This window comes from Polyodon spathula, chromosome 21 (genome assembly GCF_017654505.1).
Source record: "Polyodon spathula isolate WHYD16114869_AA chromosome 21, ASM1765450v1, whole genome shotgun sequence".
NCBI lineage: Eukaryota > Metazoa > Chordata > Actinopteri > Acipenseriformes > Polyodontidae > Polyodon > Polyodon spathula.
Window position 1 is genome coordinate 21,296,918 of NC_054554.1, and position 25,059 is coordinate 21,321,976.

General features: G+C 36.2%; 1 protein-coding gene across 5 annotated transcripts in view; it reads right to left on the reverse strand.

The window, feature by feature from the left end:
• Positions 1 to 2,240: 2,240 nt before the first annotated feature.
• The window catches only part of LOC121296074 (MBT domain-containing protein 1-like), a 31,152-nt gene continuing 8,333 nt past the window's right edge, over positions 2,241 to 25,059 (reverse strand). For 2 of the 5 annotated variants that reach the window (XM_041221246.1, XM_041221244.1), the window contains 13 exons: positions 23,049 to 23,116; positions 22,533 to 22,650; positions 19,174 to 19,308; positions 18,893 to 18,981; positions 18,571 to 18,805; positions 17,412 to 17,467; positions 14,717 to 14,821; positions 14,231 to 14,378; positions 11,042 to 11,124; positions 10,423 to 10,657; positions 6,328 to 6,405; positions 5,748 to 5,939; positions 2,241 to 4,947 (listed from right to left, as the gene is read on the reverse strand). In XM_041221246.1, the coding sequence (XP_041077180.1) occupies positions 4,829 to 4,947; positions 5,748 to 5,939; positions 6,328 to 6,405; positions 10,423 to 10,657; positions 11,042 to 11,124; positions 14,231 to 14,378; positions 14,717 to 14,821; positions 17,412 to 17,467; positions 18,571 to 18,805; positions 18,893 to 18,981; positions 19,174 to 19,308; positions 22,533 to 22,650; positions 23,049 to 23,116 (1,661 nt within the window). In that variant the 3' untranslated portion in view covers positions 2,241 to 4,828. The remainder of the gene's footprint in view (positions 4,948 to 5,747; positions 5,940 to 6,327; positions 6,406 to 10,422; positions 10,658 to 11,041; positions 11,125 to 14,230; positions 14,379 to 14,716; positions 14,822 to 17,411; positions 17,468 to 18,570; positions 18,806 to 18,892; positions 18,982 to 19,173; positions 19,309 to 22,532; positions 22,651 to 23,048; positions 23,117 to 25,059) is intronic. The other 3 variants (XM_041221248.1, XM_041221247.1, XM_041221245.1) reach the window with 2 other exon arrangements.

The window sequence follows — 25,059 nt, forward strand, 5'->3', positions numbered from 1 at the left end:
GTTCTGCATTGAGACTACTTTCTTTCCTTTTTGGGAGAACTAGGTTTTAAGGGTCTATGGGCCCTGGTTGTATAATCCTGAAACTGCTAATGATGAGCCCTGTCAAAATGCTTAGACTAAACCATTGTGAGTGACGCTCTTAAGTTTTAACTGCTTGCATCTCTTCTGCAAGAATTACACACGTTTTAAGTGTTAAGGAAAAACATAACTGTTGCCTTCCCTGTGACCTATTGTAGCAACATGAATGAATATCAATACCACCCAATCATTAAGTAGGTCTGGGTTTGACTTCTCCAATAGTGAGTTGCCATTTTTCTGTAACCGACGTGCTTGTCTGGAGAAGTTCTAGGTAGATTTGAATGGAATATTACCAAAGCCAAAAAAGTGTCATTTTATAGCCTCTGTTCCAGCAGCAAGAATGTTCGCCCTCTGGTTAAAAGGGAAATTGGCTTCCATATGGCTACTGAATCCTTCAATGGGGAAGTTCATTGCCACTGATTGCTACTATATGGAAGCAAAAAGGGGATTACAGTAGACTCTTATGAACAGTAGTGTACAATACAAAATTATTTATGCTGTGCAGTATCCACAATACAATCCAATTATAAAACCATGGAACTTCAATGTTACAAACCCCACGCTTAACTGACCAGTCAACCAAATGCACTCTTTAGAACCGGAAATCAGCCTCCTGGTTACTGTAAGATGTTCGAAACTGATGCAAGAGATTTGTACCAGTTAAACACAGCTCTCCTTTTTAGTTTTCTTGTTATTTCTCAGGAACATTTAACTATCACAGTTGCATTTAAAACTTTTGAATGCCTTCAATTGTTTGTAACTTTGAGGTTCTACTGTAATGAAAGCAGTAGCTTTAGAAAGTGATAAATCTTAATGCATTTACTGCGCTTACTAAAGTATTCTATGGATTACTTCCCTGGTTGGTCCATTAGCAGTGTTTACTGTGCTAATATGACTATACTGATTTCATGTAGGTAGTAAGAGAAAGATTACCAAGTTAAATCGCTTTACCTCTGTTGTCTATCTCTGCCAACAGCAGCAGTCAGCCATTCTAAGAATAACATTCTGATGTGGGAAGCACTATTTCTTTCCTTGACCTATGATACAGTCCTAGTTTAGCTGCTACATTTTCTCAGTTTGCTTGAGTTCAAGTTTTGGCAAAAAACAAATAGAGACCTTTAACGCAAAAGGGTAGGTTGCGACTTCATGCGTCTCTTTGGTAGAGATAAAGACAATTGGGCCCTTTAGCTTCAGATCTGTCTTACCTTCAGCAAAAGTACATTCATCATCACATTTATAATGCTTGAAACTCAGTATTTGGCGACTCCTAAAATACAAGCCGTTTCTACAGCTTGCCACCCGACATGGCTTTCTGCAGCCTTTTATACTGAACTGAAAGTGTATATCATACAGTGGACCTCATCTATGTTTTTAAGGGGAGGGTGGACATATTAAATGATTCCTATTAGTAATTGCACCATACTTTGAAATGATCTGAATATAGGTTCATCTTTGGAGGTCAGCTTTAAGTTTATATATTAAATCAGCATCAATTGTCCCAAATAATTGAAATTCGCAGGTATATGATGCTTATTTGGATAAGCATACAATACCTAGACAATATTAGTAAAGTAACTTAAAAGAATAATTCAGTACAGTAGTGTACCACCTATGCAGACATTATCTGAAAGCATATGGAGTGCATCACTGTAATGGCACTTACTGCATTTGAGAATCATATAATACAGTGGTGCACAAAAAGTAAAAAAAAAACAACAAAAACATTTCAATCTACATGCACTGGTGAAAGCAGGACAGTATTGACCGTAATTAGTTGTCAAGTAGTAGGCAGGGGTTTTGAATGCAGCTATGTTTTATCCTTTATACACTATTTGTTCTTTCAATGAAACTGGCTACTGTCAGGCACCATGCAAGTGTCCCCTCTGTTCTGCGTTTTTATACACTGCAGTAATCAGCATAACATACAAAAAGGGTAACTTTTTTTTTTACTTAATTGTTGCTACCTTCCAATGTTTAAATTCCCAAAGATATCCAGTATAAGCCATTCTTACCAGTCTTCTGCAGCAGGCACAGAGAAAAGCCGCTTTATGTAACATTGATAATAACAAGGCAGACCACAGGCTAAAAGTAGGAAAAAGAAATGGAAATGCTTGTAAGAATTCGATAGGATATTGACACTTTCATGCAAAGAAAAAACACTGTTTTGTATAATCATTTTATTCAGTGAAAAAAAAAAGTTATTAGTGAATTATTTTCATCTTTTACACAATTAATTTTAATGCTTTTCATACCCATGCTGATTTTTTTGCAGTGTTTAGAACAAACAAAAAAGTGACATCAACATATTCCCCCCCAATTTTTTTTTTACCTATTTATATACATTTTCAGAGAAATATGTTACCTCTGATTAACTGCACAAATTACCAATAAAGAAAATGAAAGAAAAGAATACAGATCTATAAACCCCTGTATGTAGTACTTTCCCACGTACGGTGGCTAACAAAATGATTTGTCATTATTATTTTAATTTTTTATATTTTTTACAAAAGATTTTTTAAATGTTTTTTTTTTAGTTTGTATCCAAAATACAGAGTATACAAGAAAATGGAATTTCCCCCTAAAATCACAGTTTCTGAAAGTCATTCCCCCAGTTATAAAGGATTATCAGTATATCAAATATATAGCACCATAATACAAAGAGTGAGGGAAGAGGGTTCACATCAGAAACATGAGACCCGTGTTAATATCAAAAGAACAACGACAGATCCTCACTGCCTACACAACGTGGGCATTTCTGGACCATGAGCTCATCTTTGCGGTTTTCAAAAAACTTCTGGTTCAGCAAAATACTGTTTAACAGTTTGATTAATCTGCCTTTAATAAAAATTATACTTTCTTTTCAGCTTGTTGAATATGGCCTGGGGATAATACAAAACGGTGTGTATGGTGTAGACGTGGTAGTCATTTTATGTGCGTGTCTTGTAAAATAGAAGTGTCCTGGGCTGAGTAAACACTGGTTTAAAGGTTTTGGTTTATTTGTATGTTTTTGTTTGAAAAACAATGTGAGCAAACATGGCAGCGATATGTGGTAGTACCTAATGAAAGTTATTCGGCTCCAAAGTCACTGAAACTGTTAAACTTTAAATGCAAGGATTAACTATTTACTTAACTAAACCTTCAATTGAACTAAAAATCTGACCTTTTGCATTGTTCTTGTTTTTAAAAAAGGTCAGATTAAGCAAATTATTTATTAAATAAAGTGAAATAATTGAGAACTCGGTTGGAATGAAAACCAGAAGACACTGGGGTCCAAAGGGCTGGGTTTGGGAAGCCCTGGTCTAAATGAGAATCACATTTAACTCAAAGATTAGTTATATTTGTGTTATACATAACCCTTAACAACTTGTAGCTACCACAAACAGGAAACACAAGCAGCAGTCCCCAACATTTCTGATGCATTTTAACAGAAACATGTTAATTCAATGCCTGTCCCCTCCACGGTTACATTAGCATGTAACAGCTGGACCACAAAACCTTCGTTAAAGTCCAGCTGGTAGAATATTACAAAAGCTTTATTGCTCATTGAAAATGAAACTGAACCATTCATCCGACAGTAGCTAGTACAATAAAAGCATCTATCTTTTTCATAGAATGTAATATATGTCAATATATATCCCCCTTTCTTTTTTTCTCTCAAAAAACTAAATTAACCCAATTTAGGGTAATAGGTTTGATCAAAATAAAAGGTCATAAACACATTGCTGGTTTTTACACCACCCTATACAGCATTCTTTTCATGTGCAGTATTTAAAATGTTTTATATATAGTTCTCTCTTAATCCTACAAAAGCATCCAACCACATCAAACAGAATAATGAATTCTATTATAGCCTTAAAGGAACCTTTTTCTGAGATCAAGAACCAACACTGACAAGCAAATCCAATACAATTTGCAAGAAATTCACTATTCGCTTTAGAAGCTTATTGAATTTCTACCCTCAATCTTAACACCAAAACGGTTCCTTTGTTGTTTTGATGTGTTGTGCATTACCTAAATACTGACAACTGGGAAAGCAACAGGCTATGGCCCAGACACATCTATAAAACATAATGCAGTTATTTCCTGAGAATGGGTTCTTTGAACCTTACTGGTAAAAGATACTGATTGCTTGGGCCAAGCACCACATAGATATTTCTCTGTCGTGCCAACTCTACTAAGTTAGTGGAAGCTAGCAAAAAAATGAAACTTTAAATTTAGATACATGTAAGTTAATTATATTATTGTGAGTTTTAGGATATAAAGCCTGTTTAACATCAATCAGGAAAAGTTCAAATCAAAAGTAACAATTTATATGTAAAAATGTTTGCATTTGAAATGTGTAGAAACCTTTAACACAATATCATCCAATACCAGTAAGGTTTGCGATTTAGATAACATTTTGCATTACATGCAATCATTTCAAAACAAACCTATTTATAACACCCCAACTACCTTAAACGTTTACTGAATTCCAAAAATCAAAAACAAAATCAACTTAATGAATGGTACACAACTTTGAAAATGTTACAAAACACCTTTGAAAACTTCAAGTACAATGAACTTAAAAGTCCATCTGGCAAATTGTTCAAAAGATTTTCAGCAAAATATTAAGAAACCTATTTAACATCTGAAATGAAATCTCCTTTGTAGGTCAGTGAGTCTCACTGAAGAAGTCCAGAACTGAAATCCACATGTTGACCATGACAGGCAGAATTAAGGCTTTTGCTTTGTCAAAAGTCCCTCAGCTGTCTTACGGTTCCTGTTTGATGTAATAGCTGCCAGAACCATTACTTTCCTGGTCAGACACTCCGTGTAGGAAGGTGAATTCATCCCCATCCAGTAACTCTTCCTTTATCTGCAGTGAAGATGCTGAAAACAAAACAGAAGATCAGTTTCAATTCAATGAAAATATCACAATATAGCCCTTAAGGAGCTAGTACTGTAAATGATAACATTCATATAGACAAGCACACTAGACAAAGTTTTTTTTTTTTTTTTTTTGTCTACATCCACCTCTAATGTACAAAACCTACAAATTATAATAAAAGGAGCTGGTTTAATATGAGCGCCAAAATAGTTTTTGCCATTCTAGTTTCAGGAGAAGCATAAAAATAAATAAATAAACTTACATAATAATTTAAGAAATTTCTTTTAACTAATCTGCTCTTTTCTGTCCAAAAGGACCACATTGAGAATAATACATTATTCTTTTTGTTCACCATTAAACTTTATATAAAAATACATCACAATACAGTAAATGGTTTAATGTCTGCAAAATTGACCACCAGTAAGCACACCCAGCTGGGAGAAATGGGCTGTTGGCAACATTCAGAAGACTTAAACAAAATAAAAAAGAAGGAAGATTTGACTGGGATAGAAAGAACCGTTTCCGAATTCACCCAGTCGTCAACCACCAATTTTCAAGGCCCGGCCACGGTGATGCCTTTTCAAATCGGTAAACAATACTGTCAGGGACTGCCTTGTAAACACTTCAGATGTTTTAGTCTTCAAAAGAATAGTCAATGCACGAGTTACTGTTTTTTGAAATGTAGAGATCTATGGAAAATGAGTGTTGTATAAAATCAAATGAGTGTGGTAAAGCCTGCTTTAGTGTCATCCTTTGTCGTGAATGCCAACATGAAAGATTGACCTGCAGAGTAGCGGTTTACCTGTTTTGAGGCTGGGACAGAACTCCCGGCTAGTGCTGGGAGGCTGGAAGGCCTCCGGGGCTGTCTGTGCAGGAAGGGTTCGGTATGGAGGGGGAGTCAGCTCTTCATCACCAGAGAAACTCCTCCTCACCATGCCTGTCATAGGCAGGCTCGACAAACTCACAGGCTTCTTCCCAACTGGAATCTTCCTCTCTAAACACCAAGTCAAACTACAGTAAGCTATTTTGTTTTTCTGTAGAATTCAGAATTTTGATAAACGAAAGTCGACCACACTGATCGCCATTCCACAGCTTGACCCGCAATAGCCACCATATTCTATTACGTCTGGGACCCACATGTCCAAAAATCAAGGTCTCTTCAGTAAGACAGTATACAAGTCAACCGCCCAGTCCCCAGTGCCCTTCCTACTTTTGAATACGTAAGAAGCAGAATGGAAGTAGCCACAAGCAATAGACAATTCTCACAGTTGAGGACTTTCAAAACAAAAAACAAATCCGTGGCAGGCATGTTAAAGTAAATATTAAGCCGAAAAGCAAGAGATTAAAAAAATAAATAAAAATTCACAAAAAAAATCACCCACTTTTCTTATGTCCTTTGTACTGCTGGGACTTCTTCTTCTGCTGCTTTGATACACTGGTTGGATTGTCTCTTGAATTGGCTACATTGGAAAAGGAATGTATTAATATTAGGGCTGTCAATTAATCGCAGTTAACTTCTGCGATTAACACGTTAATTTCTTTGGAGATTTATTTTTAAGGCATATTAATCGCGCGTTTGTTTTTATTTTTTCCTGACGTTTCTTTTTTTAAACTTATTTTTGGGTTGGTACACTGTGCTTTTATCATCATCTAGTTTGTTTGTGCTCTGCGCCGATTGCTTGCTGATCCTGGCTTCCCCTGTTAACGGAGGGGCGGGATTGAAAAAATGTGTGCATAAAAAAAAAAAAAAAAATTATAATAATCCCACTTTGCAATAAGTGCAAATGTTTGACGGAAAAAAAAGTAAAGAAAGTAATATTTGGGATACTCAAACAACTGGGTAACAACTAATTTCCGTGACCATTTAATGACATGCAGAGGTAGGTAGCGCTAGCCTTTAAAAATTGTAAAAAGCATATGTTCTCAAAATCTGTGTTTACAACCAGAACATCTGCATTTCTACATATTGCATATTACATATTATTTTCCGGTATAACTATTTCAGATTAACAAAGTTAACATGCAAAACAGTACACAGTATAAATAATGGTAGTAGAAATAGAGAAAGACAAGCTTACCATGAAATGTTTTCTTTTGAAAATCCTCTGTTCACGACGTAAAAATCAATGTTGTAGAACATGTACCAATGTCTCTATAGGTAGCTGTCAACACCATAACTATTTAAAGTTTGGCTATTTAAAGGTTCTTTAAATTTTCCTTTTAGCACCCAAGTCTAAAATGATTCATGCTCTTTCCAAATCAAACTCTTAATAATAATGCACTCTGTTCTGACAGCTAAAACCCCGTTCTGCTGGTACGCAAAATACAGGCATCGTAAATTGCAATTGCTGCAAGTTTTGTGAAAGTAGGAAAGATGTCGGAATAGTTCTCACCGAGAGTCAACAGGCAAGATGCTCTGATACAAATTACGGATTCGCTCTAACACCAGGGACGTGAGCAGTGCTATATTGGATACTGAGACCTGCGTGGCTTTTTTTTAATTTTTATTTTTTTTAAGAGGATGCAGGGAGCAGTAGAACCATTTACAAGTTGCATTGCACAAAACTATTTCGTAATATAAACACAATTACCGAACAGGGATGAAAAGGAGAAATGTTCTCGTTTTATTAAAATGCCCTGCGTATATAATGCAGAATTCTGCGTAAACGCGACTTCTGGAGATGACACCCTACGAAACATTAGGTTACTTACCTTAACCCTGGTTCCCTGAAAGAGAAAACGACCACCAACAACATTATATATTGGATATGCCTGCACCAATTTTGAAAATACTTATGGCATGTACACATATTACGAGTAACCCCCTGTGGAGGAGGCCCTAGCATTCTGCAGTGTACTAACAACTGGGTCCGAGAGCCCTAAGACAGACAGATGGTCCCACTCAGGGGCCAGACCCACAGTAGAAGTCTGCCAGGGCCTTGGTGACAGAGGGTGCCTTGCGCCTGATCAAGGAGATCCATGCGCAGCAGGATCCCCCACGGCTGGCCTTGCAGCAGCTAGCAGAGGTTTGGTACAGAGAAACCAGCAATACCTACTCAATGGGCAGGCATATCACCTACATAATGTCGTTGGTGGTAGTCTTCAAATTGAAAGGGAACTTATAACAATATCTGTATTGATTCATTTGAACTACCCCAAGTAAAAATTAAGAAAAACAACCAAGATCATTCCAGAAGTTGTATCTTTGGTCAGACATATTGCATTCAGGCAAGGTCAGTCCCCAGGTATTCTGTAACGCTAGGCAGACTGTAAGCAAGTGCCAGTCATCACTTTGATTAAAACAAAATGTGGACAGTACCATGTTCCTTAACATAATTTAAACATAAGTAAGGCTTCTGAATTTTGGTGTTTTCTGACAAATTAAAAAATTCAATTGATACTTGTTTAAGCCTTTTGTGTACCTCAATCACAACAGACAAACGTGGTCATTGTAAAACTGATTTAAAATTTACAGGTTTTTATCTGTGAAGCAATTAAAATGGGTTTTTAAATCGTAAGTCTTACTTTTTAATTTCAAAGCAGAGGCAACTCCTCTTTATTAATGTAAAAACAGACACTTAGAACAACTGTAATAAAGTGTGTCCAGCATATAATACTTCAGTTTTCATTACAGCTTTAATAAAGATTAGTCTCTTATTATCATGTTGCGATCTCATTTGTAAGTTCTGCTTGTGAATCAAAAATTAAGGCTTGGATAATTTAAAAACCAATTTAGTTGTTTCACAGAAAAAAAAAAAATTAAATCCATTTTACTATTAATGCGTTTCTCAACTGCAATACACTAATGATCAACTGAATTCTTAAAGGAGAGTGGAAAAGTTGGGTTAAAACAATGAAAATGATATGGCCTAAATACATACTTATATACTTATGTCACCAAAATAAATAAGTCATGTATATATAATTTACACGCATGTGTGTTCATATAAACAGTTTTTAACGTGGTTTAAGTTACATTTGTCCTACCTACAGATTGATTACAGAGTGGTATAAAACATTTATGGATTTGTCAATGAAAGTGTTCTATAATATGCCAGCAAACCAGCACAATAAAATGAAACAGCAATGCAAAATGAAAAAGGAGCAATACTTATGATCTCTTCTTTCAAATGACTACTATCATTTTTTATTAATTATTATTATTTATTATTATTATTATTATTATTATTATTATTATTATTATTATTATTATACACAATGATACATACATATATTAAAGGAAATGGATAACAAAATATAGGCATACAGTATAATGTGAAATGCATTAAGGTGAGTAATAACCTGACTCCACTGTGATACTGCAGTTGGTTTCTGTATAATTCTGTGTAAATAAATATAAAACTATAAAGAAGGGGGAACAATATTAATTCAGAAATAGTACAACAGGTTATTTTTATGCTGGGTTGTTTTTTGAATAACAACAGCAGTAACAATACCAATTTCAGTTATATAGCGCTCTTCATGCAAGCATTCCAGGGCGCTTTACAAAATAAATATAAAAAAAGCCTGTGTCTAATATATAATCCAGTCACAAATAGGACTTAAAAGATTAAATTGGGATATAAATCGGGAGCAAGTTCCAAAGATGAGGGGCATTATAACTTAATGCCCTGGCTCAGACAGAGTTCAAACTAATTTTAGGGACTGTCAGAAGATTTGTATTTCTCGATCTTGGAACGACCAGTGACATATAGGGTCAACAAATCTTGAAGATAAGAAGGTCCAAGACCATGTAAGGCCTTATAGATAAAAAGAAGAACTTTATTATTATTATTATTATTATTATTATTATTATTATTATATAATAATAATAAAACAAACAAATGAGATGGATGCAGTAATTGGATCAAATAAATAAACAGAACCAAGATTAAATCGTGATTAATTTTTTTAAATTGCTTGACAGCCCTAATTAATATAATTCAACACAAAGGTGTCACACCACTGTGAACTCATCACATCTGGGTGTAACTGCATGCATTTCGAATTGATCACATTTAATTTCTACAAAACCCTACAAATTATTTGTTAAGTTCTGGAATGCAATCGTGATATTGATTTTTAGGGCTAGTTCAATGGACTCTGTTAGCCTAGATTTAACTCTGTAGATTAACTACAACAGAAGTTATTAATACAAATTTGTCCAAGGTTGTATTTTTGAACAGATGGACAAAAAAGAGAGAAAAAAAAAAAACTAACACACAATTCTTGCAATTCTGTTTCATTTCACATGGACTGACACACAGTGCAAAAGCCAAAGAAAATAATATTAGATTTTTTTTTTTTTTTTGCTACATTTTCTATGTAATGTAGAAAAAAAGAATCATAATAGGCTGCCAACCCACTTTCTTTTAGCAACTTTCAATACAAATTGCAACCACTGACAGTGGCCATTGCAGGTAGCAGCTGCTCAGATTCAGTGAAAGAACTAACACCCTAGCACAATAAGAACTCACTCTGTGTTGCTGGAGGTTGTAGCTGGTACCCAGTCAGCTGACACCATCCTGCAGGATAAAGATCGGGAGACTCGCAGTCGACCCACTGATCGTACTCATCCTCCCACCCATCAAAATGGATCCGCAGCAGGCGGTGGACAATGCGGGTCACAGTGGCAACACACACAAGGCGAGGCTCCATGAGATCCACAGCTTCCACTTTCATTCCCTTTCGAAACCCGTGATTAGGAACCTCCTGCAGGAGAACGTTACAGACGTGAAGAGGGAGATTTACTGCACAGTGCCTTAATGCTGCTTCATACTTCAGGCTTGTGACCACCAGGTGCAACACAACCAGCTAGAGTGTAGAAAAAATGTACTCTGGCGACCAGTCTCCTTTCGATCTCCATGGCTAGAGACTAGATATCTCCCTCAATGTCGCAAGATTCAAGTATGAACCAGCCGCTAGGTTTTAAATGACTTATGTTGGTAAACAGGTTTGTAGGGGGATGATAATTTACTGTGAAACTAACTATAATGGTATTAATTGTTTTTGCCGCAAAATTGTCATATGAATGCTATACTTAATTCTGTTGTACTGCATTTCAGAAGCGATTTAAGATTTCACACAGATTCTTACCTTGTTGAATAGTTTGACTGGTGCTGCTATGGATCCTACTTCCCTGAGGTAGTCAAACCATTTGAATGGGAGTTTTGTGTAGCCTGTAAAAAAAAAAGATAAAAACAGATTTTGTAAATCAGTGGATTTCTGGAACATTGTTGTTATTATTATTATTATTATATTATTATTATTATTATTATTATTATTATTATTATTATTTTCTTAGTAGGGTGACTTAGTTGTTACAAAATATCACAATACAAAGTATATGATAAGAGCTATTATAATGTGCAGTAAAATCAGTAGTAAATAAGATCAAATTCAAATAAGAGCAAAAGAATACAGTAAATAATTACATTTAAGAGTGAATTTGACTAAGAGCAGTTAAACTTACAGTAAAAATATTTGCTCATAAGAGTACATTCCAGTAAGAGCACATATTAAGTACAATAAATGGATAAGAACAATTTTAAATAATAGCAATTACAAAAAACATAGAAATACCTTTAAGTGTAAAATCAAGTACAAGATACAGAAAATAGTTATAATTAAGAGCAGTAGTAGAATACTGCAAAGTATGGCGCAGTTCAGTGCAAGTACAAGACGATGCTGGTACAGTTGGGTGCCATATAGTCAAGAGTTGTGAGGTTTATATCTGCTGTCTGAACAGGTGTTCAGAATATTACAAACTAATCACTCAGCTATTGCATCTTTTCAATGTGAAATGCTCTGATAAATATTAACACTTAGTAAATGTGGATGTCTTTGTACTATTTATGAAAATCCTATGTAACTGAATACTACAAGTTAAGTGTATGCTATTATTTAGTTGTGAGTGAGTGAAGCGATGACAAATTCTTGAGCAAGAGCCCCATCTAGACACCCCTCGCAGGTACTCCAGCCAAAACATAATAAGACAGTTGCTTTGATCAAGTACCTTGACTGAATCCATGTGTAAATGCCAGTTCCAACTAGCAACACAAATTGGTTTCTATCACTGGCAACAAGAATGGATTGCTTCAAGCATGTGGTCTTACAACAGAGAACCGTGTAATCAGTGTGGAAGGTATTGTGAATCACTGCATTTCAAACTAATGTTAGCTTTACTTTCCAAACACTGTCCCACTATATAAAAATTTTATTAATGCAGGCTGAAATCTGCTTTAAGACCAACTGGCTATGCAGTTCAGGCTTGTTACAGGATCCTCATATCAAATATCCTTTTACTTTAACAATTCAAGACTGCCAAGCAACAAATACTATTCATGTCATTTATAATCCAACTGTGACAAAATCATTTTAGGCTCACAAACAAAGCACAAGTCTACAATGTGTAATTCTAAGAGGTGGTGTCTACTGGTCTGAAAAACTTTAAATTTGAACTTATGGTTTGGAACCAACAGCACTGCAATTCTCTTCTTGTCTTGGAAAAACACAATAGGGGACATGTACAAAAATTGACTGATGCAGCACTAAATTGGTTGAGTGTAAAAGTAGCGCTCTGCAGCGGCACACATTTTACCCCATCCCGAATGTATTAACTTGCCAAAAATAAATGAGGCACAGCTTAAGCTGCCACATTTAAATGCTTAAACCAAACATACATAATGAAAAGGATAACTTAATGAACCAAGTTTATTATATTATTGTACATAATGAAATAGCAGGAATAGAACTATAACTTCATCCTCTAGGAGATCAAAAAGGGTAATACAGACCCTAAATACTCTCCCTTCTTCTCAGTACTCTCCCTCTGTGCCTGGGTTGTTCAGCTGCCATAATGCTCTTTCCTATCAGCTGCTTTCTGACTTTTTCTTTGTGTCCAAATAAGACCAATTTGAAATCAGACTTATATTTGTGGACCCTTTTAGAACCCTTCTCGTTTTAATGTCACTTAATTTACAAATGAGTCCCACCTACAATTTGCCCATGCACATAATTAAGGCTTGACACACCTTAAAGTGCATGGCTATTCACCAGTGGGGCGCATTTTGGGGATGATAACACAGCCATAACTTGCTAAAAGTTTCATCATACATACAGGGCAATTTTAAGGCTAGCATAAACGCTTGATATATGACCCCCATTGTGTGGCTTGAGTCTGCAAATTGAGTACATTCTAAATCTTCTGCATCCAGATGGTGATGCCCTCTAAATCAATGTTCCTCCCATCACCTCCTACTCACTGGTTACTAGTTCTTAAATAAACAAAACCTGACAAGTCACCCATTAAAATACAGGCTTCTGAATGCAGTACAATTTCATGTCTTATCAAACTGAAACATACTTAAAAGAACTACCGGCTGTTTTTGCAGATTTTTAATAAATGGGCTCTATTCTGTTGATCTAGATATCACCACTGTTTCAAATCATTAAAATAGCACCCATCAGCTGTTTTAACACTATGCAGTCCTACGTCCGACCATGTCCGACATTACAATTTTCCCTTTCCAGTCCAATGTCAGACCCTGTCCGACATCATCAAAAAGACGTAAAGCACAGGTCTCTAGTCATCTCCCCCCCGCCCGGAAAAAGCAGAGAAAACCGGCCGAGGGAGACCGATAGGAGCCGAATGAAACCAATTATTTATTTATTTTTATTTAAAAAAGGGCGTATCTCATAGCCCCATGCATTACAGAGATAACACGGACAGAACAATGGAGGTAGCTGCTTCTGCATCCAGCACTCAAAGAATATCAGACATTTGCAGAGCTTCTTGAGATGTTATAGAAATAATAATGACTAATAATTGCATTATTGAGGAGTTTGGTGATAAAACAAGTGATCAGGAGAGGATTTATCAGTATGCACATAAAGAGGTATGTGAAAAATACAGCAAACTAGGAGTGGGGCTTGGCTGTAGATACAGTACAGAGTGGTTTTTTTGTGTGTTTCAATGCCTTTTGAACCTGTTTTACTCTGAATTATTATTATTATTTTAAAACAGCGCGTGTAAAATAAACAGTGCGTGTGAAAATAAATTGGACCCGATGCGACTGATGAGCGCTGAATAAATGGACTGCAAAGGGTTGAATACTGTAAGACTCTGGCACTGTTTTATATAATTTGTACATGGCAGCTGTCTCAGTTGAACAGACCGTGACCTTCATATACTGTACATAGCTCATGCTTCTTTCCAGTTATGTATTTGTTTACTTGAAGGTTTTTCATATACTCTTAATTGTGTTCATGGCTTTGTCACTTCACCTCGGGGAGGAGTAAGCTCAATCTTGTTGATTTCACAGAAGCCAACAGGGAATATCGAAGGGGAGGTGGAATGATAGCAAAACCAGTCAGATCCATCTGCCGCTTCTGAGCCATCAATCCCAATCATTAGGTATCCATCAGCGAGTACCTAAAGAGAAGAAAAAAAAATTAAAATAATATTGATTAAACACCATGATAAATCACTCTCGTCAAATGCAAGTATACACTTAGTTTTCAAGTGTGAACTGGGGCAGGCAGGCAGTCACATATTACACTGAACCCATACGCCACATACATCTAAAATGTCCTTTAGCATTTTACAGTGCTATGCAGCTTACATTCCATGTCAAGGCTGTTGTGATAGAACAGTTACTTAAGGAATTAACTCCCAATGTCCTTAATTATATAAATACTTAATTATCAAAAACACTGCAAAGTTCTTTAAAGGCTATAAATGATTATAAATTGGTTATAGTTGATCTTTACCTTTCTTACAGTTGCTACACATATTGCAGAGAGATTTAAAGGGTCAATTGCTTCCAGCTTCATCCCATCTTTAAACCATTCCCCATTTTGGTCAACCTCTTTTACCTGCAGATCAAACACAGAATCAAAGGGTAACAAAAGAAGAGATGATCTCACATTGCTCAAATCTAATTCAAAACCGTAACTCAATAAAAACAAGTGATTACCCGTTACGGAACAGGTAACTAAAATACTGCAGATGTCCATAATTTACAAGAAAGCCCTTCATTTTCGGTTTAATCCAATTTTTACCGAAAAATTCCCAGGTTTTACAAAAACTATGATCCAGTTTTACCGATTTTCACCCGAATTTTATATCACTCAAGTACATAAAAATAGAAATACAATACATTGCATTACATGTGTTATGTTAATAATAAATTAGTCTACACATACATGCACAGCTGTTTGTTGAAGTAAGGCAATGCAGAGAAACATCTGTACATACTGACAAATCTCACACACACCACGTACACAATTCAATTCATCATACCAGCAGAAGCAGTTAACGGTTTTAAAATAAAATGGGACGAAAAAAGTACAGGACAGGGTGACATTGAGTGTTTGCGCTGCAAATGGTGTTGCATCGAAATTGACACTTGTGCAGACTGGATTAAAGAACATTTGGAGAGGAAGAGACACTTACAACTAAAAGAAGGAGGCCAAATTAGAAATCAGCATGCATTGGAATCATCATTCATGCGGGCACAGCAGAAAGATCGAGATCAACATGATGCAGTAAGTGAATTTGTCCGTGCCCTATGTTTTTCAGGGCAGCTGCTACGCCTTGCTGACAGTCCTTTGTGGGAGTTTGTATGAAACTTCTGTCCAGCTGCAAAATCCTTGCCAAATTCAATCAACCCCATCAATAAATAAGTTGACTGGAAATGTGGTTAGTTCTTTGATTTTTGACGAATCGCAAGATGTTCTTGACTGCCCTATTTTGTTTTCATTTTTGGATTTTGTCGTGGAGAAGCCTGTGCTCACTGTGGCCGATTTGGAGTTTGTAACACCAGCAAATAGTAAAACAGTTGCGGCATGTGTCAGTAAGACTTTAAATGAATATTCACTTACCTGGAAGGATGTGGCAGCAATGAATTCCGACTCAGCTTCTTACTGCGCAAAATTCACACAGGATGTAACGTTCAAATGAAAAACGTGAATTGATTAATTTGTCTTGCCCAGCTGTCTCTCAACAGATGTTCCAAAAACAGCTGATTTAAAGAAGTTCGTAATTGATGTTGGTGCAGTTTTCAAGCATTCCAATAAAACAAAAAAACTATGATGTAGTGCCTTCCAATTGCCGTTGTACCGACTAGATGGTTTAGTCTGTATTTGGCTGCACAAGGTGTTCTGAAGGCATGGGGTGTTTTAATGCATCTTTTAGATAAGAGAGAGTTCAACAGTGGAAAAGCCAAAAAACTCAAAACTCAATCAGCTACGAAAGAAACTAGGCAAAGCCTTTGTACAAACCTTGAATTCCTGATTGAAACAATTCAGTCATTGCACGAAGCACAGAAGAAATTGGAATCCTGTTCTTCAAGAGATGCAACACTCTCCAGTAAAGAGGTGTATGGCATTCTGGTTAACAATATCTGCAGAACTTTCTCGCAAAAGCACATCTGGGGAGACTGCATGTCCATGTTGCCAGTCAGTGAACAGGACATACTCGCAAATGCTTTCAAAAGTTTTCACGAAGAGCTGTCAAAGAAGTGGGAAGCTTTTCATTCAGGAATCATCATTCAGGAAAGTAATTATGCTGTTTGACCCTCATCGCAAAAGTGTGGCCTCAACTGATAAATTTATAGAGTATGCTCGTATAATATCCTCCTTTGTGACTCCTAACTAAGAAAGTGCTAAAATAGAAAGCAAATTTAATGTGTACATGGTAATGCCTTCCCCGGACAACCTTGCACTGACTCCTCATGAATTCTGGAAAATCTACTGCACTGACTTTCCAATTTTGAGCCATGCTGCTTCTCGCATCCTCAGTGTTCCACCTAGCTCAGCTGATGTGGAGAGAGTATTTTTGAAATTTGGCTACACCCTAGATTACAGGAGAACAAGCCTAGGAAGAGAGACTTTATAAAAAGTTTAATGAGCCTATGCAACGCAGGAGTTCTGGAAATTTCACCAAAGCCCTGGCAAAATCAAGCGCCTGGCAGGTAAATGTGTCTAAAATGCAAAAAGTTTTTATCTGGGTATTAGAGATATATTGTTTTTCTTAAACTCAGGAGATGGCATAAAGTGTTTTGAGTTATTTGTTCAGTTCTAGCAAACCGCATAAGTTTCCATTTGTCAAAGCATCTTTTTTTTTTTTTTTTTTTTTTTTTGTTCGACAAAATAAACTTTGATATTTACCCAGAAAAATCACCAGGTCATTTTATTGCACCGACTTTCACACGTTTTTATGTTGCTGTAATAAACATTGATAAATTGCTGGGGGAAAAAAAAACAAACAAAAACGAAGGGACTTATTTATAAGTCATTACAAAACAGGTCTTATTAAATACTGATGATAAGATATGTCCCCTAGTTTAAGGATTTCAACAACTCTCTCTACCTGGCATTTGACATACTTTTGCAGATAGAAATACACATGCACTGTTGTGGTTACAGATTTTCATTTTAATGACAGAAGAATTTAGTTTCTTACCTTCATAAATAATTCTGGAGATGCATCAATCTGACCTTCCTGTTTCTTTGAAACATCTGAAATTAAATTAAGTATTATGGACTTTTATTAAATAAAAAAATAAGACAAACTATTTTGCTGCAACAGGGCTCGATTTACAGGCTTGCGTCGACTTAAATGGAGACTCTGAACCAATAATACGCAAGTGAAGAAATAAATTGCGTTTTACTGTTAATTGTAGTAGTAATGATGATGTATTCTAATGCAATGTGAAATTAATGTAATAAGAAGTTATACATAAAATTGCAGGACCTGCGATTATAGTTTAGAAAAAAAACAGTGCCCATAAGGTAAAAAAAAAAATCTTTATCAGGTGGGTAAATTCATTAGCATACTAAAATGAAGCGAACACCATATTATCTTTTACTATGTACAAGTAAAATACTAATTTATTCTTGTACACATTCACGGGCATCATTATTCTGTGTCGCTGGTATTGATACTTGCATTCTCTGTTGCTGATCAAAATTCAGTTCACACTAAAATTAAAATACACTGACTATTACATTTAGTGGAGCTCTGAATAAGATCATAAAACACTGTATTACTGAAGCTTTTAGCAGGCAACATTATACGTCATAAGTTGTCATATTTAATTATAAACAAAAATTATGTTTCACTGACAGTGAAGATACTAACCTTAATACAAGTTATGCTGTTAAACCTGTGTAAATTTATCTCACTCTCTTTCTGCTCTTTGCAGTGCTTTTTCTATATTTTGATGTGTTGGGGCGAGTTGTTTACACTTATGTTTTAGCTGCAAAAATTGATCTGCATACAAAGCTATTGTTTTTAAACCGGTAATGTGGGAGAAACATTCTTATGATGCAAAATAAAATGAGAGCGATGGGGGTACCGCATGGTGTCTCATCCGCAGATACTTCAAAGCAATGCTATAGAAGTAAAAGGTGTGGCTATTTCCAGATAATAATAAAACACTCCCTGTGGTGGTGTAGTGTTACTCCCGTGGCCTAGCTACAACCCAGGAATGTGGCCTGCCATGCAGAAAGTGGTTGAATACCAGTAAGTTTCAATGGCTTTTAAATCCTTGGTTAGCACTCCAATTGGTTATTAATACAATTCTCATAAAAAAGTATAAAACTCATTTTGTCATGCATACCTGATCGTTTAAATCTGTGACCAATGCTTCGGGACCATCCAATAGGGTGGATGAGGGGGCTGTACATGTGACACCAAAAGTCATCTGTGCCGTCCTCACTCTCTTCGTACACCAGCCGCAACCGGCCCCCGATGACAGTTTCAAGAATCGCTACCCGAGTCCGGCACAGATGCGTTTTATCAACCACTTCCACTCGCATTAAAGCTTTAAAAGGATACTGCATGCTTTCTTGTACCTGCAGAACACACGTGAATATTACAAGTGGGACTAGGAATTTCACTGCAAACCACACTAGTTTTCCATTAGTTCACATGCAGCCTACCTTTGTGGAGAAGTCTGGGGGAAGAGTTTTGGCACCAGTGAGTCGCTTCACAAGAAATGTTTTCCAATTTGTGTATTTATGTTGAATTGCTAAAAAAATAAGTAAATTATAAGCCACACAAGACAAAAAGAAATAAATAGAAATGATAAATTGTACACACTTCCAGTTTACTTTCACTCAAAGTGTATAAATGCAATCGACTACTTTCATATACTTAATAAGTGAACTGTTTGTTTCTTTGTCATTTAATAGAACCATGGTTTACATATTTAAATCCTTACATTTTGGTGGAACAAGAGGCTTCCCACTGGTCGCACACCAGCCAACAGGATGTACCTCTGGAATACAGAGATTGCACCAAAAGTCATGGCTGGTATCATTATCAAACCCTTCATACCGGAGTAATGCCTTGAAGCCTGAAAGAAAAAATAAGAACCCATTAATAAAGCATAGTACAACACTACAAAGACAGATTTCACACGATATGCCTCCAGGCTTTCAAGATAACCTCCCTTATACTGTAAATTACTTATTTCAAATCAAGCAAGCTAGAAGGGAAAAAAAACATTATGTTAAACAAAATGTATTTAAAGGTTGGAATAGAAAAACATTTAAAAGGTCCAACAAACTTAACTACTGCTAGAAAAATAACTTTATACAGCAGCAGGACTATACTTAGTCAAGGATCTAATTTGGAAAAGTGTTTGCCTAGATGAACCCAAGGCTGTACAGGTGCAAGATTCTGTTGGTCACAAGGGGAGCAGTAAGTCGCTGTAAATAACTGACTCTGTAAATAACCGACTTTGTAAAAAAAGACTCTATCCTTAGCACTGTGTTGAATGACTTTAATGCTAATCTTGGTCCCTGGAATGTCAGTGCTACTTATAAGTTTATTTCTCATTTTAATACTTGAAAGCACTGTCCATTTTTTTTTTTTTTTTTGTTTGTTTGTTTATTACAATTTAATAAAAATGAACTATCTTGCATTTTGGCATAAATATACTTTGCATGTAAACTCAGCCAATGAGAAAAATCACATTACACATTAGTGTATCAAATATTATGACAACAGGTAAAAGTATACAGTTTGTACTGTATCAGCAGAAAGTAAGTATCTTGACAGTCATATTAGGTCAAACAGTTGCCATCAGATGTAGCATTGCATGGCTCGCAAAATGGCTAGCCCGACGTTCTGGGACAACCAAAAAAATCTGTCGGATAACTTTTTATTTTTTTATTTTTTTATTTGGCTGCTTACCCGACGGGCAATACGATTTTTTTACTCTATAAAAAGTTAACGTTCTGTGCTTTAATCAAACATCGGTTGCTCAATCGAGATTCCGCTCACAGGTCATCCCGGTAAAACACGTTTAGAGAGACCAATGTGTTTCATTGGTAATGCTTGAGTGGTTTCCGTGGTGACGTACACGTAAACATTGCTTGTGACCAAATCCCGCGAGGGTTGCACCGTGAAACACCCCTGACAACTCAAGCAATCCAAGCTAGCCAGCGCGCCGGTGTATGTCACGTGACTGTGTCTGCTCACTGAAACGAAGCGTGAAACGGACACTACGACAGCCAAAGTATATACTTTTATATTGAAGTCTATGATTTTTTAAACAAAGTTACAGACTGGAATTACAAGCTACTGTACTTTGCTCACCCAGATTCACATTTTGTTATCTTGTTGTTACTTTTATTAAATCGTTAACGTTATTTCCAAACCCAGGACAAAAAAAAAAAAATCGAATATGATAGTTATTATCACTGACAAGGATTTAGCACTTAGCACGTTTACATTGCTTTTTTTAAATTTCTTTAATGTGATTAACAAAATGTACCGGTAATTATATTTTAAATGTATGATGCCTGCATGTAACTTATTGTACCGAGTGCAGCAACAGTCTCGGGTCCAAACCGTCAGCCGAGTGTAGATCTAATATTTACATCCTCCCTATACGGCCTTAATTGTACGATTCAATACTGATTTAATAAAAAAAAAAAATCAAACTGCTGCCGATGTTGGCTCGTACAGGTCTATGCAACCGGCGCGGCAAAGCAACATTTGATTGATTGATTATATATATATATATATATATATATATATATATATATATATATATATATATATATATATATATATATATATATATATATATATATATATGTGTACTGTGTTCTTCAATGAATAGGATATAACCAGAATACTGGGTGCAGCATGCCACAAATAGGTACTGTACTTGTAATTCTACTTTTTTTCACAATCTCAGCACTATTATTTAGTGCTAGTAGTGACAAATATTATAATAATAAAGAAAATCAAAGAATAAAACAGTACTAATATTAATAATTTAGCTAATGCCTTTATCCAAGGTGACTTCCTTAACTTATATTGTTCGTTTTGGATTGTCCTTTTACTATAGCAAACAAAAATCTTTGGACTCAAAACAGGGTTGATATAGCGAGGGTGTACTGTATTTAGTATTTGACTTATATGCTTAATACACATCACATTTTAATATATAATGTGTGCACATTTGTTATTTCATTTTTGTTATTTTTCACCACCCACAGTGTTCAACATTTAACAGAGGGTATAAAGAAGTTTGGATCAGAATCCAGTATCATCCCTTACAAAAAAGTAACATACAGCAAGTATACTTGTGCCAGAATTGTCTGGTTTTAGTATACTATTGGTACCATTATTCTATCCTATTTTGGCACAAGTATACAACTTTGTATATATATATTTTTTAAAATAATGCAACGTAGTTCTCAAATATTGGACATTTCTTAGATTGCATCTTACCTGCATACCTGCACCTCTAGATTCTGACAAATCCTTTTAGAAAACCAGGAACAACTGCTGCTCTGGATCAAAAAGCTATAATGCTCTGCGGCTGCCCGCCTATGTGGATAACCATCAAAAAACTAGTAGAAACCAACTAAAACACAAGTCTGGGAAAAACAAATAGAAATCTGGAGAAAGCGTGGAATTTTTATGTTGAAAAAGTATATGAACCCTGAGATACTGTACCTACATTGAGTACAGTGTACTTTGCACAAATCACAGTCCATAGGTCAATTATGGCCAACTTGACGTTTTTTTTGGACAACCAAATGTCGGCAACGGACTGCCCGAAGGGCAAGTACCATTACCAAAATTTTGCGAGTCCTGAGCATGCATGCTTTACATTACCCTGGAAAGATTGAAGTCAGTGCCTCAAATGGCTTCTGAGATATGAGGCTTTGAGATGGTGCTGACAGCAGTTTTATAAAACTACTAATACGAAAGAGCAGTTTTTCTTTCCAACGATTTAACTTGACTGAGAGAATCACAAAGTACAGTATGAGATCTCAAAGAGTCAGTCTCAACCGGTGTTAAATATAGCAGCCATTTAGGTTACAGGTCAGAGTGAAAAGTACTGATAGATGGGAAAATGCACAAGCCACACACACACACACACACACAGTCAAAACACATTTATCACTTCTATTTAGATTAAAAAAACACAGGGGATCTTAAAGTCAAGTGTATTTTTAACAAATGCCTGCTGCACTAAAACTTGTAACTGTTGCTTCTGCTTTTTTTCACTTGTTTTTTCATTTTCATTTTTTCACTTGTTGCATTTGGTTATACCTGCTAACTTGACAATCCCTGCTATCCAGTAGACTTTTGTTGGCAGGTTACTATCTGTGTTCGGTACTTCTACCCTTACACCTTCAGCAACATCACCCCAGCAGGATGACATCGGCACCTATATTTCACAACAGAAATGTAAAGACACTATAAAATCAAATTAAAACTGCATAAAGAGAATAAATAGCGAAAACAGCAGCAATTTCAAAAACTAGTTCTATATTGTAATACACTAATCAGAACACAAAATAATAATGAATTTTGGACAGCATAGTTTTAGATCTTTGTATTCTGGTCTACAAAGATAACTCTACTCAAAACAGCACACCACTATCATAGTCTAAGAATGATCGGTAAACTGCCCATGGCTTTTTAAAGTGTATGTTTTAAAAAAAAAAAAAGTTTCTTTAAAGTTGTATGCAGTACATAAAAATAGAAAGATGAAGGGTGTAAATATCATACAAAGTTTATTCAAATGTCATACTAAAAATAAAATATAGATGTGGTGCTACTTACATGTTTAAAACAGGTAATAGGTGCTCCCACACTGTTATTGCTGCTAATGTAATGACCCCAATTAAACCCTGAAATAGACATGCAATTGTTAATTGCAAAATACATAAAAATGCTATAACTGTTGCTAAAGATACATTTTTTTACTTTTTTGGCAATAACTGTACAACACCAAGTATAACTCTGCTAATATGTGATTGTAAATTAATACATTTATGCACATCAGTAAAATGAAATATAAAATATATGAAAGCAAAACAAAACCAGATTTATTCCTATAATAAAAGCAGCAGCAGATAGACAGTGAATGTAGTAGCCCATGGCATAATCAATTATATATATATATATATATATATATATATATATATATATATATATATATATATATATATATATATATACACATATATATATATATATATATACACACACACACATACACAAAAAAAAACACTATGTATAGTAAATCTTCAGTAACTGCCTGAATGTTTTTGGCATAACTATATGTAGTAGCAGCAACATTACTGGGAGCATTGCCGTACTTGGAGCCAGTGAACAAATGCTATATACAGGAAATGGATACAAAAATGTTAACACCAATGTAAAGTAAAGAGTTGGGCCACCACGTGTGGCCAGTACGGACTGTATACGCCGTGGCATAGAGTCTACCAGCCTCTGGAATTCTGCAGGAGGATGCGGCACCATTCTTCCACAAGAAAGTCAATCAACTCATGCCTGGTTGATGGAGGTGGAAAACACTGTTTCAGCCGTCGTTCCAGAATATCCCATAAATGCTCGACTGGGTTCAGATTTAGTGACTGAGAAGGCCATGACATATAGATAACATCAGTGTCATGCTCATCAAACCATTGAGTGACAACACATGCTCTGTGGATGGGGGCATTGTCATCCTGGAAGACACCCCCCCCCGCCAGGAAAGAAATGCAACATGGGGTGAAGATGATCATTCAGTACCATGAAGTAGCAATTAGCACTAACCTTGCCTTCTAAAGGGAATGAGTGCACCCAAACCATGCCAGAAAAACGTGCCCCACAACATTACGGAAACACCAGAACCCTTTACTGTTGGAACCAAGCACTCAGGGCTGTAGAGTTCTTTAGGTTGGCGCCACATGTGCACTCGTCCATTTGTCGAGAACATGGTGAAGGATGTTTCATCTGACCGACCGACCATATCACATTTCTCCACTGCTCGGTAGTCCGTTGCCTGTGCTCTTTGCACCACTGGACTCGCAAACGTGCATTGCCAGGTGTGATGAGCGGTTTGCGCACTGCAACCCGACTATGGTATCCCGCTCTGTGGAGTTCTCGGCGTATCATTTTTGCTAAAATTGGCTGCTTGTGCCCTAGGTTGAAATTTGCAGTCAATTGATCTGCAGTTGCTCGCCTGTTTTGCCTTGCACTTCGAATTAATGTAGAGATATCACGATCCTGGAGTATGCGCTTCTGCCCACTGTTGCCCTTTGCTGATGATCTCTTTCCCTTGGAGTTCCATGCCGACATCACCTTAGATACCACTGCTCGTGAAACAACAGCAAGTTGAGCTGTCTTGGTCACTGAAGCTCCTGCCAAACTCGCCCCAACAATCGCCCCTCTTTCAAATTCACGGAGGTCTCCTCTTGCAGCCGTGCTAGTCATAATTATAGGCAACCAGGTCTGTCGAGCATTTTTATACATGACCCTAAGCATGCTGGGATGTTATTTGCTTAATTAATGCATGAGCCACACCTGTGTGGAAGCCCTTGCTTTCAATGTAGTTGGTGTCCCTCATTTACCCAGGTGTTTCCATTTTTTTGTCCACTACCTGTATAAGCATAGTCACATAGCATTATGAGCTCCTTGTTCCAAACCACCCCCCCCAAAAAAAAACACACTGCTACATTACTCAGCTTGCCACCTACACAAGCAAACATGACATTTAAATTTTAATGGCCATTAGCAATATGTTATTATGATTAATAATAATAATAACGGTTTACAGCTTTTAGTGTCT